This window comes from Pistacia vera, unplaced genomic scaffold (assembly GCF_008641045.1).
Source record: "Pistacia vera cultivar Batoury unplaced genomic scaffold, PisVer_v2 Contig228, whole genome shotgun sequence".
NCBI lineage: Eukaryota > Viridiplantae > Streptophyta > Magnoliopsida > Sapindales > Anacardiaceae > Pistacia > Pistacia vera.
Window position 1 is genome coordinate 1,013,455 of NW_022196033.1, and position 18,539 is coordinate 1,031,993.

The 18,539-nt window shown below is 30.3% G+C and overlaps 1 protein-coding gene across 1 annotated transcript; it reads left to right on the forward strand.

Annotated features, from left to right (window-relative positions):
- Positions 1–6: 6 nt before the first annotated feature.
- LOC116131071 (alpha/beta hydrolase domain-containing protein 17B-like) lies at positions 7–3,530 on the forward strand. Its single transcript, XM_031416713.1, has 5 exons — positions 7–334; positions 1,628–1,664; positions 1,778–2,014; positions 2,114–2,161; positions 2,442–3,530. Exons 1-5 carry the CDS (start codon positions 36–38, stop codon positions 2,700–2,702), a joined length of 882 nt encoding a protein of 293 aa, XP_031272573.1. The 5' UTR covers positions 7–35; the 3' UTR covers positions 2,703–3,530.
- Positions 3,531–18,539: the final 15,009 nt, after the last annotated feature.

Below are 18,539 nucleotides of genomic sequence, written 5' to 3' on the forward strand. Positions count from 1 at the left end.
GCTTGTTTGCATGTTTTCAACGTAAATGAGAGAATATGGGAAATGTGACATCGAATGTGGCTGCAAAGTTTGCGTTTTTTCCTCCTGACCCCCCAACGTATGATGTGTTTAGAGAAGAAGATGGGAGGCTTGTGTTCTCCGGAGTCACGGCTGATAAGAACATGGACGTTCATGTTTTGGAAACAAAAGGTGGCAACAAAATCGTGGCAACGTTTTGGAAACACCCTTTTGCAAGATTTACTATTTTGTATTCTCATGGAAATGCTGCGGATTTGGGGCAGATGCAGGAGCTCTTCATTGAGCTTAGAGCTCACCTCAGAGTCAATATTATGAGGTATTTTTTTTTTTTTTTTATCGAAGTTTTGTTTTTTTGGTTTTGGTTTTGTTTTTGATCATTCTCAAGTGAGTTTGTTCTGTTTTTGTTGCTTTTTTTTTTGATGATTCATTCCCAAATTTTGCTTTCAAGTTTATTGTTTTTGGCTTTTGATGTTTCTGATTTTTGCTTTCTTTGATTTGTGATGATTGCCTAATTGTTAAGACGCTTTTTTTTCGGTGTTGTTTCTAAGCTCAAAGATGAGCTTAGAGTCAATAGTATGAGGTACTTTATATGAAAGTTTTGTTTTTTGAGTTTGGTTTTTGATTATTCTCAAATGGGTATATTATGTTTTTCTTGGTTTTTCCATTTTGTTGCTTGTTATTTGATGAATAATTACCAAAGTTTGCTGTAAATTTCATTATGGGTTGCTTTTTTTTTTTTTTTTCCTGTTGTTTGTGTAATTCCTAAAACACTTGAATTATTGGACATGTTTTGTTCTTGATATTTTTAAGCTCTTCATTGAGCTTAGTGCTCACCTTAAAGTCAATATGATGAATTAATTTCATAAAAGCTTTATTTTTTATCATTCTGAAATGGGTTTGTTTTGCTCTGTTGGTTTTTGATTCTTAGTTGCCTGTTTTTTAATGATTATTTCCCAAAATTCGCTTTCAAATTCATTATTTTTTTTATTCTGTTGTTTCGGATTTTTTTTTTTTTTTTTTTGTTTCTGCTGTTTTTGTAATTGATAAAACACTTGCATGATTATATACATATTTCATCTGTGATTTTTCTAAGCTCTTGATTGAGCTTTTGGAGTCTATTATGAGGTACTTTTATACGAACTTTTTGCTATTCTTGGTTTGTCTTTGATCATTCTTAAATGGGTTTGCTTTGTTTTTGCTGGTTTTTTATTCTTGTTGCTTTATTTATTATTATTTTTTTAATGATTAATCCCCAAAATTTGCTTTCGAGTTTCTTTATTTTTGCTTCCGTTGCTTCTGATTTTAGCTTTTTGCCTGTGTAATTTGTTGGACTCTTGAATTATTCAACTTGTTTTTATCTATTCTGTTTGGATTTTTGTTTTTTGTTTTCACATGTTTTGGATCTTTCACTTTGTCAATTTTACAGAAGGGAAAGCTAAAAGTTTGGACCCAGTTTCTGATTTGCTAGTGATTTCATTTAAACAAATGTTGCAGGCTTCATATATTTTTTTTTATAATAATGTTTGTTTAATTTTCATTTTTGATGATAGGAGTATAATATTGCTAGTACTCTAATTGAAATCTGATATCTATTTTCCCTATTTTACAGTTATGATTATTCCGGATATGGAGCATCCACTGGCAAGGTAAAAGAGAGTCCAACAAAATAATTTTCATTTGGACTATACCTTTACCTTTTTCGTATAAGATTTTTGGATGGCATTACCTGATCAGTGTTTGATTTTGTACTGTGTGATAGCCTTCCGAGTTCAACACATATCAGGACATAGAGGCTGTGTACAATTGTTTGAAAAGGGAGTATAATGTTAAGCAGGAGGATCTGATTTTGTATGGTCAATCTGTCGGAAGTGGACCTACGCTGCATTTGGCTTCTCGCTTACAGAAGTTAAGAGGTGTTGTTCTTCATAGTGCCATCCTTTCAGGCATTCGCGTCTTGTATCCTGTCAAGATGACATTTTGGTTTGATATTTTTAAAGTAAGTGTAACTTGAGTGTTTCTGTGTTAAATTGTTCTGTTGCCAACTTAAAATACTTTGCTTTATATATTGATATATTATTCTGTTCAATATTTGCAGAATATAGACAAAATCCGACATGTCAACTGCACGGTTCTAGTTATACATGTAAGTTTCTGGTTTTCCTTAATGGTTTTTACTCATAAGATGTGTTTGTCAATCATAAAAAGTTTGGTTAAGCTGTATGATTTGCTGCAAATGTCAAATAACCAATGCAACCTCTGTTCTGATACTAGTAAATAGGAAACCTTGAATCATCAACTGTATTAAGCATTACTAAGGAAAATCTTGTAAATTTCCACTGATGATTGTATCACGTCTCATTATGATTCTAATTCTGTATTTTTGTTGCCGTTGCTGATGTCTTTTCGTTGACAAACATTTGCAGGGAACGAACGATGACATTGTTGATTTGTCCCATGGGAAGCGCTTATGGGAACTAGCTAAGGAAAAATATGACCCTCTATGGGTCAAAGGTGGGGGTCACTGCAACCTTGAAACTTACCCGGAGTACATTAAACACTTGAGAAAATTTATGAATGCTATGGAGAAAATCTCTCTCACAAAACCGTCCAATAAACAACTCACTCCTAATCCAAGCATTACAGAAGGTAGACATAACAAGTGCTTGAGATTCGGGAAAAGATAGTCGGATGAGAAGTAGTGAATCAAGACAGGTAGCTTCTTCGCAAGGTCAGCACATCTCCAAGAATAGGCTTTGCTTGCTTTATGGACTTGGTGATTGTTAGCCAAAAGCTTTTTAGGTTTGGTATGTTTCTCAAAAAGGAACAACGGATAGGGAATTCGTATAAACCTGTTTTTGATCCAGATTTCGCCAGGCTACAATTTTTGAGGTAGGGAGTTCCTGCACTTAATCTTTACGATTCTTGTCATGCGTGGTCTATTAGAGAATTCATCAGAATGTGTGCTTTTTGATCTGGATTTCGTTTACAATTTAGCAAAGTTGGTTTATGCAAAAACCATTGTCATTGTTGAAAAAGAAAAAAAAGAATACATCAGTTACATTAGTATGTTTCGCCATTGATCGATTAATTTACCTTTTTCCAGTTTGCTTTCTTGTGCTAGATCTTTAGTTGTTGTGACAGTGATTTATCAATGGCTATGTAAATATCATGTTATTCTGAGCTTGTTAGTATGTTTTCTATGCTCCTTTCGCGAATTCGTGACATGTTTTAGACTTTGTAGCATTCAAGAATGAAGAATGGCTGCGAATGCATGCACCTGCTGTTGCCATTGCTGCATAATTAGCAGTTGTAATCTTGCAGATGTGTAGGGAACTTCATGGAATGTGAATCCCTTTAAAGAAGTATATAATAGTAAAATTTTGTGAGTGATGATGGATCAATCTACAAGGTTTATGTTTTTTGTATTTCAAGTTCAAAAAGTTGGTTGCCGAAGTGTTTTTGCTTATTTTATGGTGTGTAAATCGGAAAAATTAAGGTAAAACGGACATATCACGTCATCTGTATATTTGTTTGATGATATCTCATCACCTATATATTTATTTCCTTTTACCTACACAACCATTCCAAAAATGGGTTAATTTAAAAATATATTCACATGTGGTGAAATCTAATAGACGTTGATAATAGAGGATGTGATACGTTTGTCCGATCGAAAACTTTTCTCAATAAAAAGTAGCAAAAATGCAATGATCAAGGATACATTTAGAAGGGCTTTAGATACTAGGAAAATTTTTTTTTTCCATTGGACCGTTCATGTATAATGCACGATCTCTAAGTTAAATAGGTGAAATTGTTTTCAGATATCAAAAGCATGTCCAATTAAATTATTTTTTATGAACACATTCCTGATCGTATCATAAGTCTAAATATTCTTTATCTTTAATATTGTTAAGGAATTTAACTGAACCTAATGAGTATATAACTATTCTTTAATATTATTAAGGAGTTTAAGTAAACCTAGTGAGTATGACAAGGCGTATAATAAAGCAATTAAAAATCAATTTAAATTAATTAAATGTCAAATGAGTCAAATCGACATGAACACAATACCAACTCAAAGAAAAAAACTATGAACTTATCACTACCGGAGGCCCATTATTACAATTCCAATTGGGCATGCCCAATGGGCCCAGTTCATCAAATACACAGCCCAATATGTTACTCTTACTGGGCCTCTGCTGTAAGCCCAATGGGCCCATTAACAGTTTTAATATTTTGATCGTGAGCTGTTCTCAAATAAAATGAAAACATATATATATATATATAGAGAGAGAGAGAGAGAGAGGGAGAGAGAGTAAAACTTCTTTATAATTATAATGTTGGGACTAACTAATTTTATTACTATAAAAAGGTTATAACTTAATGGAGGTGTAATTTGATTTCTTATTTTATAATTCATATTTTAGTAGTACAATATTAGGATTTCAATTTATATTTTAGTAATATTATGATTTCAATACAGCGTTTCAATTGCCTTCATTTGAAACTGTAAATACAGTTGATACATGGTCAATTGATGTGAAACTACAGACAATTGTCAATGGTTTTAAGCGCTACAAAATTAGGACCACTAATGTCAATGAATTGTAAGTTACAAATGAAGTGGATGAGGAGAATAAAAGAGTCACTATAAATTGAGTGATCAGATTCGACAAATTCACTACACTAATCGAATGGATATTAATATCTTCTTCGATTATCCAAATGAGTAACAAATCGTGTATACTGTAACCAAATGAGAAATCATTGTTGCAATTAGACGAGAAGAGAAAGGAAATAATCCTAAGGATAATAGTACGGAAATACAAAAAGTCTTATGCCATAAAGCTCTAAACATGTTTGAGAAACTAAAAATATTTTGGCTTCAACAAGAAGGTATTTATGCTAACAAGCTATTACATACTCGTAAGATAAATGATGTGATAGCAACTCTAAAATATAAATTATTGTCCCAAACAATTTTAAATAAATATTTTATTTCATTTTGAACCTTTAATTTTACATAACATATATTTTTTTGTAATATACAGATAATTATTACTATGTAGAGACAACTTTCCTTACGACGAGAATTAGAAAAATTATAACTTATTAAAATATAGAGTTTATTCTTATTCATAACTATCCCAAATTGGGACTAAATTTTTTTATGACTATGTAGAGTTTATTCCTATATAGAGTATCACTCTAAAGAGGTTTTATGTGTATATACGTAATTAAAATTCAAAAAAGGTTGCTTTTAAATATTAAAAAATCTATCTGCATGTTTGGCTTAATATTTTTATCCCTATTCTGCATCCTATTCTCCAAATAATGTTTGGCACATTATTCCAGAAATATTACCCTATTTTTTTAATTACATTTAAACCCCATAAGGTTATTAATTTCACTAAATACCCCCTGAAAAAAAGTTTAAAAATTAACAAAAATACCCCCATCAACCCAACTTGTCAGATTCCGGCAACCATCGTCGGTGATAGCCGGAATCTGTACAACGGCCTAACTTCCGACCAGAAATGGCCGGAAGTTCACCGCTGTGGCCTTTTCCGGCCAGATCCACCACGGATCTGGCCGGAAAAGGCCAGATCTGGCCGTCAGCGATGGCCAAAGAAATGGCCGTCATTGACGGTCAACGACGGCCAAATCTTGGTCGTCGTTGACAGAAAACGATGGCCACATCTTTGGCCGTCGCTGACGGCCAAAGATGGCCCTCGTTTGGCCTTTTCCGGCCGTCGACGGCCATAACAGACGGTAGATCTGGCCTTTTCCGGCCAGATCCACCATGGATCTGGCTGGAAAAGGCCATAACGACGTGTTACGGCACAGATCCGACCGGTCTGTGCCGTAACGAAATTTTCCGGCCAGATTCCGGTGGTGGTGGCCGGAATCTGACACTGTAGGTGGTGGGGGTATTTTTGTCATTTTATATGTTAGGGTCTTTAGTTAAATTAGTAAACCTAAGGGCTTTTTCACAAATTTTTAAAATTTACCTCGTAGTACTNATTATTAAATAGGGTTTAAAACTCAAAAATAGGTAAACATTACAATGTCGACCCAATAACATTCTCGAATTTATCATAATAATAGTAAAGTAAACTATATAATTAAACATATACACATAAAATCATTCATTTTTTTTTTTCTTTTAAAGCGTGGGAAACCTAGAATATTTTAAATCTGAAAAGAAAATTTTGGATAACAAGTTGATCGATTAATTCAACGGGAAATAAGAGTAATGTTTGGTTTCATTTGTACCATATTTTCAAAGAGATAATTTCAGGTTTAGGGAACCCATTTTCAAAAATGAAAGAGTTATTATGAATTGTATGGTCAAAAAAGCAAATGAAACTGAAAACGTGTAAATAAAATACCCAAAATAGTATAACTCAAATGAAAACCCGTTTCAAATGTTGATGGTTTTCTCAACATTATAGTGTGAAAACCCCAAGTCAAAAAAAGGTAAAAATTTGATATCAACTTGATCGATTAATCCAATAAGACATAAGAGTTCATTTTCGGTTTCATTGGTACGAAAAACTTTTCAGGTTCAATGAACCTATTTTTAGAAACGAAATAAACGAGAGAATTATGAATTGTATGGTCAAAAATGAAAAGGAGTTTCCTATTATACTATATAGTCATAAATTAAACGTTTTATAAATGTATAAATAAGAATTTAATGTCTAAATTAGTAGAACTCAAAAGGGTTTAATTGATTAGGATTTAATTGGAATGCTTCCTCTAGAAAAAAGTTAGGGCTTAATAGTAATGCTATAATTGTCAATCACTGACACTAGTGTTTCTTTATTCTTGTATTACATTACACTTTTGTTTGTTTGTCTCTCTTTATTTGTATCAACAGATATTCCCCTTTTTATATAATATTAAAAAAAATGCTCATTTATAGATCTATCCCAATGAGTGTTTATCCAATTATTGGAATTGATGTCTGGTTATGAAAAGAAGGAAGAGATCTTCGAAAAATAGTTATTGAGAGCATTTTAACCAGATGCTTTGTTTTAATTTGATTTTTTTTTTTTTTTTTAACTGAGGTATTAGTCTAGCTTACAGGCACCTCAAAGGAAGCTATCTCGTAACAACAGACTGCGGTCCCCGGGTAAATCAAGGGCAAATGTACTACCTTTGCGCTAGTGGGGAATCGAACTCAGGACTATGGGTTGAAGTCAGCATGTCCCCTTGGTTCGCCCTTACAGCTGGATCACCAAGGGTGGGGTAATTTGAAATTTTCATAATTGGTAATTTCAAAACCCTAAAATATATTTAGAAAAAAAATTACAAAACTAATTATCAAAATAATTGAAAATTAATAAAAACAAAGGACCCACATCCTTAATAATAGGAGACAGATTCCATTGAAGAAGGTTAGTGGAGGAAAAATGATTTTAAGATAGAAAAAAAAAGAGTTAGAAATCATCTTCTACTTGAATGCCCCATACCTCTTATCAATTGTTTGACACTCAAAGTTTTGTGAGTGGATGAATTGAAGCCCTTATCATAACTTTAATCAGATTTTAATTAATTAATTAATTAACCAATCAATTGATTGATTGGATTAGACTTTTCTTAATTAATTGAAAAATAAAAAGATTAGTTTAATTTAATTTTGCCTTGGAAAAGAGTTGTGTGTGATATAGTGGCTAATGTGGATTCCAATATCACCCAAGTTGTCACATGATATTCATTTGAAAACATTGTGTACCAATTTAGTGTTTTAATTAAGTCAATTTACGTCTCGTCAAATATATTATGAATCAATAACACATGAGAAATCACAATTATTACTAAATGCCCAAAACTTATATCAAAACGAATTATACACTTTAGTTATTGGTATTGTTAAGTGATTAGTCATATAACATATTGAATCAATAACAACCTGTAAAACAACGATAACTCGTTGAACACCATCGTTCTCGATTAATCAAGGAAGCCTAAGTTAAAAAGAATCTCAACTCAAACTTTTTTCTCGATACATTGTTAATCAGATTAGTATGGATGATATTAAATTAATAAAATTAATGAGCATGTGAGTCTAATTAACATTTTGCTAGACCACATGGGGGCTAAAATTTTGAACCGATTGTTGCTGTCTTTAGCTGGCTTACAACCAATTGTCAAATATGTGTCTGGCATTACATTTTAAATGTTAATTAAATATTAAGCAACTTAGTTGTATCCATGAAAATATATTGGGAAGGTGTCAAATTTTGATGGTTCGTCTCAGGTGTTACATAAAATAAAAATTTAGATAGAAATGTCTATGAAACTATATAAATTATTGTTCGCTAATGTAGATAATAGAGGTCCTAATTTAAAAAACATGAAGACGTTCATACCAGATCATTCTTTATTATACATATTGAAAAGTCGTAAGTGTGGAAGTTTTTAATTTGTTTTTGGACAAGTGTTCCAACATAAAAACATTAAACGACAAAATTTCAATTTAATTTGATTTTAATAAAAAAAAGAAAAAAAAAAATTATTTTTTAGTATTTAAATATTTAGAGGAAACCCATTAAGTGGGATGAATATTAAGATCCTGGTTTAGAATTCATAATAAATGTCGAAAGAATATTAAAAAGAGTCCTTTATGAGTATTTATTTATTTTATAAATATGCTTTAATTTTAATTAAATTTTTGATAAATAACAAATTATTTTTTTAAACCATAAATTAATTATATATATTACTTGTGTAAAAAAAGTAATTATTTAATTATAAAAGAAAGTTCTACTACAAATTATTGTTAAAACATCGGTTTTTGAAAATAAAAATTTGCAATAGAATTTCAAATTAATTGAACAGTGAAATTCACGCCTCATTGAAACTATCATATTTGACCTCGAATTTGTTGGAGTGTTGCGGAAGTCGATAATCCTTGCAAAGAGAATGTAACACTCACCCCGATCGTGAATCAAAATTTTTAGTAAAGAATGATTAATAATTATATTTAAATGAGTAGTGTGGTTAGCAATCGTTAGAACTACAACTGCACGACAGTCGTTGCTCTACACAATGAGAGTTACGATTGACACTAGCAAACCTCTATATAATTTTTTTTAACAAAGTTGGATTTTTCATGTTCTTATATATATTTCAGTTATACGATGTCATTTCCTCTCGTTCAACCATGTATCAGAATAATTTCAAGGATTTTTTGTTCAACAGAGATCAAGTTCTTTTGAGCATCTAGTTACGTTTAGTAATTTCGTCAGCTAGACGTAAAATTATTGGGAAAAACTTATGAAAATAATTTAATAAAATCAAATATATTCATATTTGTCATGATAGACGAGTTATATACATTTCTTGCACGCAATACTTTTTACCACTTATCACCGCGTACGTATGAATAGTCAAAATGTCAACTCTACGAAATAGAAGCAGGTAGATTTGTTTCTGACCAGTGGTACGCATCAGCATGGGGTTTCACAGTAGCAGCTTTCAAAGTGTGGTCCACAAGATATGTCTTCGGTTCCCATGTTCCCCCAAGTCGATATCCTGCGGCCGACGTGTCGTTGTCATAAAAGGCTGCATTTCTTTCTGCGTCCGGAATCTCAGCTGGGTCCACGTTTTCCACCCCAGCCAATCACATATCGAAACGTGGTGGAATCGCTAATCAACAGCTCCCTCTCTCTCCTACAATCAGATGGTAGTACTTTTTTTGGTACTTTTGTTATTTGACAAGATTACCTAATCCGAAGAATTGAATTGCCCACTCTCTTTTTTGGAGAGTGGCTAGCACGTGCTTACTCTTGAATTAAATAGGTAAAACTCAAAAATAGGTAAACATTACAATGTCGACCCAATAACATTCTCGAATTTATCATAATAGAAAGTAAACTATATAATTAAACAATACAATATACTCTTTTTTTTTTTTTTTCTTTTAAAGCTGGGAAACTAGAATCTTTAAATCTAAAAATAAAATTTTGGATAACAAGTTGATCGAAATTCAACGGAAAAAGAGTAATGTTGGTTTCATTGTACCATATTTTCAAAGAGATAATTAAGTTTAGGGAACCCATTTTCAAAAATGAAAGAGTATTATGAATTGTATGGTCAAAAAAGCAAATGAAACTGAAAACGTGTAAATAAAATACCCAAAATAGTATAACTCAAATGAAAACCCGTTTCAAATGTTGATGTTTCTCAACATATAGTGTGAAAACCCCAAGTCAAAAAAAGGTAAAAATTTGGTATCAAGTTGATCGATTAATCCAATAAGAATAAGAGTTCACTTTCGGTTTCATTGGTACAGAAACTTTCAGGTTCAATGAACCTATTTTTAGAAATGAAAAATAAACAGGAACAAATTTCAGTAATAACTTTTATTGTTTCATGATATTCACATGCCATAACCCCTTAAAAGCATAAATTAGGTACCAACTTTATACCATATATTAATTTTAAAATATAAATTAAATAAAATAATATATAAAAAATGTTAAGTCACCGGTTAATGTAACGTTACTGGTCGGCCCGTAACCACCACCAAATGGTTTTGACTTCTCACTCTATAAATTGATCGATTCAAGTCCGACGATAATTATCAACCCAACATCATTACATGTAGTTCACACAAAATAATATAATTATAAGTCGATAATGGTGTTGCTATTTAACTTTATATTAATATCTTAAAATAGTGGTTATTCTATAGTCGGGAGACTCATGACGACCTGATATTAATATCATTATTACTATATTCATCTTATTGGGTTAATACGATAATTTACAATTTAGATTTAGGAATTTATATATGTGGTTCGGATAAATTAATATCATGATGTCTTGATTAGAGATTTATTCTTTCACAAAGGTGAACCTTATAGTTAATGATTATTAAAAAAAAAATGATTAATTCTAGAATTGTTCTAAAGTTTTTATGATTGAGAAGTGACTTTAGCTATGAATCATTACTTGCAAAGACTAATTATTATTAATTTCTCAATTGAAAAGTATGGCCAATGATGCTACAATTGATTGGTTTTTAATTAATTTTAAATTTATAAAAAAAAAATATCAAAAATTTTACATTTTACATGCATGATGAGTAATAAGATAGATTGAAGCTTCATTCATAATTATCTTGGTGGGCATTTTATCACATAAATAATATTTTTATCATAAATAAATATTATCTACTAAAAAAATGTAAAATAAATTTTATATACTGTACTCCTAATGTTATCGATATAAATGTGTTAATATGACGGCTCGTTTGATTTGCAATCTAAAATCATTTTCAAAAATTTGAATCATATATTAGTTTTTCATAGTTGAATATTATATTTAACAACCGTTTCAAATTAAAAACTATAAAAGATTTTCGTATCTCTTGCTTTGAAAACTATATTTAAATTTGACAACAGACGATAAATTTTTAACCTTATTTTATCCATATATCTCTTTTTTTTTTTTTTAAGTGTATATTTTTCATCGGATATCAAATTTTTTTTTATCTTTGATATAAACTCTCTTATTTCTTGTAGTTCTTCTCTAATTAAAAAAATGTATTTTACATGTTGATTAGTTGTCTCTTATTAAATAATTATCTCCCGCAAGTGCTAATTAAAAAAAAATCAAGTATAAAAGAGTGGCTAATTAAAAAAACTAAATAAATATTAAATGTTATTTTTAATAAATTGAAATTCGAGTTCTGAGTTCTGATCTGCCAAAAATATATATTAAATTATATGTATAATAAAATATGCAAAAAAAAATGTTATAAGAAATTAATCAATTATTTAAAGTACAAATTGATTAAAATATGAAGTCAAGTTGTGTTGACTTAAAGATCATAGAGATCTAACAAGACTTGCTTGCATGTACACTAATTATGCAAATATTTAGCAAGAAAAAATTGATCTTGTTGGAGATATAATAGTGAGGAAATGAATTTGTCCAAATTGATGATTTTATTTTATTTTTATTTCCGAAATAATCGATTCCCGATCGATTCATGATCTAAAAATAATTTTCAAAGATTAAAATACAATATTTAAAATACGCTTTTAGAGTTGATAGCTACCGGAATTTGATAAAACATCTTTTTCTTTTTCTTCTAAAAATTATTTCTAGAAACAATTTAGACTCGTTTCACCAAACACCTTTCTTTTTTCGTAGAATTTTCCATATTAAATGTTTTCAAAAATGAAATAATCACATTTAGATTGCATATCAAACTCATCGCATAATATCTTTTCGACTAAACTTTATCATTAAAGGTCCATTGATGAATAATATTATATATAATCTTAGATCGGTTCACTTTTATTCGTTTTATAAGACACATTCTACTTGAAGATATCCCTACTAGTCCTTAATCTTAATTAATTAGCTAATTAAATGCCCTTGAAGAACCTAATTTGGTTGGATTAAGGTTGGAACTCATTTTGCCTATGAGAATTTATAATTTCTTGATTCAAAGTTCTATATTGCCCCCACAAATAATTTATTAGACCCCACAAAAACTAGAATTATATTTTAATTAAGCTCATTAAGGTATACCAAATAGTCAAATGTACCCCATAATATATATATTAATAGTATCTTTTGTTGAAGAAAGGTTGTCTAAATGTCTCTCTTAATTATCCTATGATTATCTAGTATCTAGTTTATGATTCAAAAATATTTTTTAAGAAATTAAGATACCATCTAAAAGTATGACTTATAATCAACTGTTTTTAGCAGCTAAAAACGTGTTCGATATAATGCATAAAACTACTGATCATTTTTTCTTCGGTCGGATAAGGAGGAGAAAACCTCTTATACCTTTTTAAAGGGGTTATTGCCTGTATATAGATCTATCCCCAATGAGTTGTTTATCGAATGATTGGAGTTGATGTCCGGTTATGAAAAGAATGAAGAGATATTTGAAAAATGGTTTTTGAGAACATTTTAACCAAATGCTTTGTTTTAATTTGAATTATTTTTTTTTAACTGAAGTGTTCAATCTAGCTTACAGACACCTCAACTAATCCTCAAAGGAAGCTACCTAGTAACAACCCAGCACTGCGGTCTTTCGGGCAAATCAAGGGCAAAGGTACTATCTTTGCGCTCGGCGAGGAATCAAACTTGAGACTATGGGTTGAAGTCATGCACAATTCTCTTGGTTCACCCTTATAGCTGGATCACCCAAGGGTGGGGTAATTTGAAATTTTCATAATTGGTAATTCCAAAACCCTAAAATATAATTTAGAAAAAAAATTACAAAACTAATGATCAAAATAATTGAAAATTTAAATTAAAACAAAAGGACCCACATCCTTAATAATGGGAGACAAGATTCCATTGAAGAAGATTAGTGGAGAAAAAATGATTTTAAGATAGAAAAAAAAAACGAGTTAGCAAATCATCTTCTACTTGAATGCCCACTACCTCTTATCAATTGTTTGACACTCAAAGTTTTGGGAGGGAGGAATTGAAGTTCTTATCATAACTTAATCAGATTTTAATTAATATTAATTAACCAATCAATTGATTGATTGGATTAGACTTTTCTTAATTAATTGATAAAATAAAAATATTAGTTTAATTTAATTTTGCCTTGGAAAAGAGTTGTGTGGTGAGGTGGCTAATGTGGATTCCAATATCAACCCAAGTTCTTGTCACAAGATAATTCATTTGAAAACATTGTGTACCAATTTTAGTGTTTTAATAAAGTCATAATTTACGTCTCGTCAAATAATATTATGGAATAATAACATCAGAGAAATCACAATTATTAACTAAATGCCCAAAACTTAATTGTCAAAACTGAATTATACACTTTAGTTATTGGTATCATTCCTAAGTAATTAGTATATAACATTATAAATCAATAACAATCTTAAAACTAACGATAACTCGTTGAAAACCATCGTTCTCGATTAATCAAGGAAGCCTAAGCTTAAAAAGAATCTACACTCAAACCCGTTTGATACATTGTTAATCAAGATTAGTAGGAGTGATTAATAATTAAATTAATAAATTAATGCATGTGGATCTAATTAACATTTTGCTAGACCACATGGGGGCTAAAATTTTGAACCAATTGTTGCTGTCTTTAGCTGGCTTACAACCAATTGTAAATTATGTGTTCTGGCATTTACATTTAAATGTTAATTAAATTATTAAGCAACTTAGTTGTATCCATGAAATATATATTGGGAATGTGTCAAATTTTGACGGCTCGTCTCAGGTGTTAACACTAAAAAAAATTTAGATAGAAATCGTCTATTGAAAACTAAATAAATTTATTGTTATGTCGCTATTGTCAGTTAATAGAGGTCCTAATTTAAAAAACATGAAGACGTTCATACCTGATCATTCTTCTTTATATATACATATTAAAAGTCGTAAGTGTGGAAGTTTTTAATTTGTTTTTAGGACAATGTTTCCACACATAAATAAACTGTTAAACGACAAAATTTCAATTTAATTTGATTTTTATAAAAAAAAAATTGAAAATTTATTTTTAGTATTTAAATATTTAGAGGAACCCATTAAGTGGGATTGAATATTTAAGATCCTGGTTTAGAATTCATAATAATGTCGAAAGAATATTAATAAGAGTACCTTTATGAGATTTATTTATTTATTCATCAAATATGCTTTAATTTTTAATTAATTTTTGATAAATAACAAATTATTTTTTATCAACCATAAATTATAATTATATCTATATACTGTTTAAAAAAAGTAATTATTTAATTATTAAAAGAAAGTTCTACTACAAAATTATTGTTAAACATCGGTTTTTGAAAATAAAATTTGCAATAGAATTTCAAATTAATTGAACCAGTGAATTCACCAGCCTTGTTGAAACTATTCATATTTGACCTCGAATTTGTTGGAGTGTTGGCAGAAGTCGATAATCCTTGCAAAGAGAATGTAACACTCACCTCGATCGTGAATAAAAAAAATTTTAGTAAAAAGAATGATATAATTAATTATATTTAAATGAGGAGGGTTAGCAATCGTTACAACTGCACGATTGTATAGGCAGCAAATGCCACGTGCTTATCATGGGTGTTCGCATCGGCAACCGTGCATGAGATTTAGTCACAACGTTGCTAGTGCTAGGTGGGGGCATCGAACCATGCTTAAGGTACCGCAACGTGCCATGCATCGGTATTATATAGGCAAAAAATGGCGTGTTTACATAGGCGTTGGCTTTGGTAACCCGTGCATGGGGCTCAATCCCCACATTCGTGCATTGCGCACTGTCCCGAAGGCCACAAGGCAGAGGCTTCATCGCACCACACTTAGATTTTCCGCAACTTGCCCACACATTGCTACATGGGGTTGCTTTGGAACTTCAAAACATGGGGCTCAACCAACTTTCCTGCAGCGTAACTCGTTTCCCAGCCTCATTTGCTCTAACACAAGGAGAGTTACGATTGACACTAGCAAACCTATATATAATTTTTTTTATCAAAGTTGGATTCTTCATGTTTTATATATATTTCAGTTATACGATGCTATTTCCTCTCGTTCAACCATGTATCAGAATAATTTTCAGGATTTTTCGTTCAATGAGATCGGGTTCTTTTGAGCATCTAGTTAGTTTAGTAATTTCGTCGAGCTAGACGTAAATTATTGGGAAAAACTTATGAAAATAATTTAAAAATCAAATATATTCATAATTTGTCATGATTAGACAAGTTTATATACATTTCTTGCACGCAATACTTTTACCATTTATCACCGCGTACGTATGAATAGTCAAAATGTACAATCATACGAAATAGAAGCAGGTGGATTTGTTTCTGATCCAGTGGTACGCATCAGCATGGGTTTCAACAGTGGACCTTTCAAAGTGTGGTCCACAAGACAAAGTCTTCGGTTCCCGATGTTCCCCCAAGTCTCTGATATCCTGCGGCCGACGTGTCGTTGTCGTAAAAGGCTGCATTTCTTTCTGCGTCCGGAATCTCAGCTGGGTCCACGTTTTCCACCCCAGCCAATCACATATCGAAACGTGCTGGAATCGCTAATCAACAGCTCCCTCTCTCTCCTACAATCAGATGGTGGTACTTTTTTTTGGTACTTTTTGTTATTTGACAAGATTACCTAATCCGAAGAATTGAATTGCCCACTCTCTTTTTTGGAGAGTGGCGAACACGTGCTTACTCTTGAATTAAATAAGGTTTAAAACTCAAAAATAGGTAAACATTACAGTGTCCACCCAATAACATTCTCGAATTTATCATAATAATAGTAAACTATATAATTAAACATATACTATATACTCTTTTTTTTTTTTTTTTTTTTTCTTTTAAAGCGTGGGAAACTTAGAATCTTTCAAATCTAAAAATAAAATTTTGGACAACAAGTTGATCGATTAATTCAACAGGAAATAAGAGTAATGTTCGGTTTCATTGGTACCATATTTTCAAAGAGATAATTTAAAGTTTAGGGAACCCATTTTCAAAAATGAAAGAGTTATTATGAATTGTATGGTCAAAAAAGCAAATGAAACTAAAAACGTGTCAATAAAATACCCAAAATAGTATAACTCAAATGAAAACCCGTTTCAAATGTTGATGTTTTTCTCAACTTATAGTGTGAAAACCCCAAGTAAAAAAAGGTAAAAATTCGATATCAAGTTGATCGATTAATCCAATAAGAATAAGAGTTCACTTTCCGTTTCATTGGTACGAGAAACTTTTCAGGTTCAATGAACTTATTTTTAGAAATGAAATAAAGAGAGAATTATTAAATAGGGTTTAAAACTCAAAAATAGGAAACATTACAATGTCGACCCAATACATTCTCAATTATTTATAATAATAGTAAAGTAAACTATATAATTAAACATATACACATATACTCATTTTTTTTCTTTTAAAGCATGGGAAACTTAGAATCTTTTAAATCTAAAAAGAAAATTTTAGACAACAAGTTAATCGATTAATTCAACGAGAAATAAGAGTAATGTTCGGTTTCATTGGTACCATATTTCAAAGAGATAATTTTAAGTTTAGGGAACCCATTTTCAAAAATGAAAGAGTTATTATGAATTGTATGGTCAAAAAAGCAAATGAAACTAAAAACGTGTCAATAAAATACCCAAAATAGTTAACTCAAATGAAAACCGTTTCAAATGTTGATGGTTTTCTCAAATATAGTGTGAAACCCCAAGTAAAAAAAGGTAAAAATTCGATATCAAGTTGATCTATTAATCCAATAAGACATAAGAGTTCACTTTCGGTTTAATTGATAGAGAAACTTTTCAGGTTCAATGAACCTATTTTAGAAATGAAATAATGAGAGAATTATTAAATAGGGTTTAAAACTCAAAAATAGGTAAACATTACAATGTCGACCCAAAATATTCTCGAATTTATCATAATAATAGTAAAGTAAACTGTATAATTAAACATATACACATATACTCATTCATTTTTTTTTCTTTTAAAGCGTGGGAAACTAGAATATTTAAATCAAAAAAAAAAATTTTGGATAACAAGTTGATAATAAAGAGTAATGTTTGGTTTCATTGTACCATATTTTCAAAGAGATAATTTTAGGTTTAGGGAACCCATTTTCAAAAATGAAAGAGTTATTATGAATTGTATGGTCAAAAAAGCAAATGAAACTGAAACGTGTAAATAAAATACCCAAAATAGTATAACTCAAATGAAAACCTTTCAAATGTTGATGGTTTTCTCAAAATATAGTGTGAAAACCCCAAGTCAAAAAAAGGTAAAAATTTGATATCAAGTTAATCGATTAATCCAATAAGACATAAAAGTTTTCTTTCGGTTTCATAGGTACGAGAAACTTTTCAGGTTCAATGAACCTATTTTAGAAATGAAATAAACGAGGGAATTATGAATTGTATGGTCAAATGAAAAGGGGTTTCCTATTATACTATATAGTCATAATTAAACGTTTTATAAATGTATAAATAAGAATTTAATGTCTAAATTAGTAGAACTCAAAAGGGTTTAATTGATTAGGGTTTAATTGGAATGCTTCCTCGAGAAAAAAGTTAGGGTTTAATAGTAATGCTATAATTGTCAATCACTAACACTAGTGTTTCTTATTCTTGTATTACATTACACTTTTGTTTGTTGTCTCTCTTTATTTGTATCAACAAATATTCCCTTTTTTATATAACATTAAAAAAATATTATTTAATTATTAACTGTCTTTTTTTATTTTTATTTTAAAGTAAATATCAACGAAAAAAACAATATTTAAGAAGTACTAAGAGAAAGTCTTACGTGCATCCTCTTGCGATATAATAAGTCAATGACAAACAAGTGAAACCCACTGTGGGTAACCCAGATAATTATATGAATGAGAATAATATGAATAGGCACATAGTCTATTACGTAACTGTTAAATATTGGGTGAAGTTCTTCAAAATAGAAGACGAGATCAATTAACCAAGTGATAAAAACTTTGAGCTTCACTTGCGTTGTCGTGACGTACTCTTTATTTAGGGAGTTATATTAGGACAAAATATATATGAGAGAACTATTAGA

Bases quoted from the DNA above. Each gene is read 5' to 3' on its own strand.
- LOC116131071 (XM_031416713.1), top strand. From the start codon at position 36: ATGGGAAATGTGACATCGAATGTGGCTGCAAAGTTTGCGTTTTTTCCT. The intron at 335-1,627 runs GTATTTTTTTTT...CCTATTTTACAG, and splicing joins CTCAGAGTCAATATTATGAG to TTATGATTATTCCGGATATG. The intron at 2,162-2,441 runs GTAAGTTTCTGG...AAACATTTGCAG, and splicing joins GCACGGTTCTAGTTATACAT to GGAACGAACGATGACATTGT.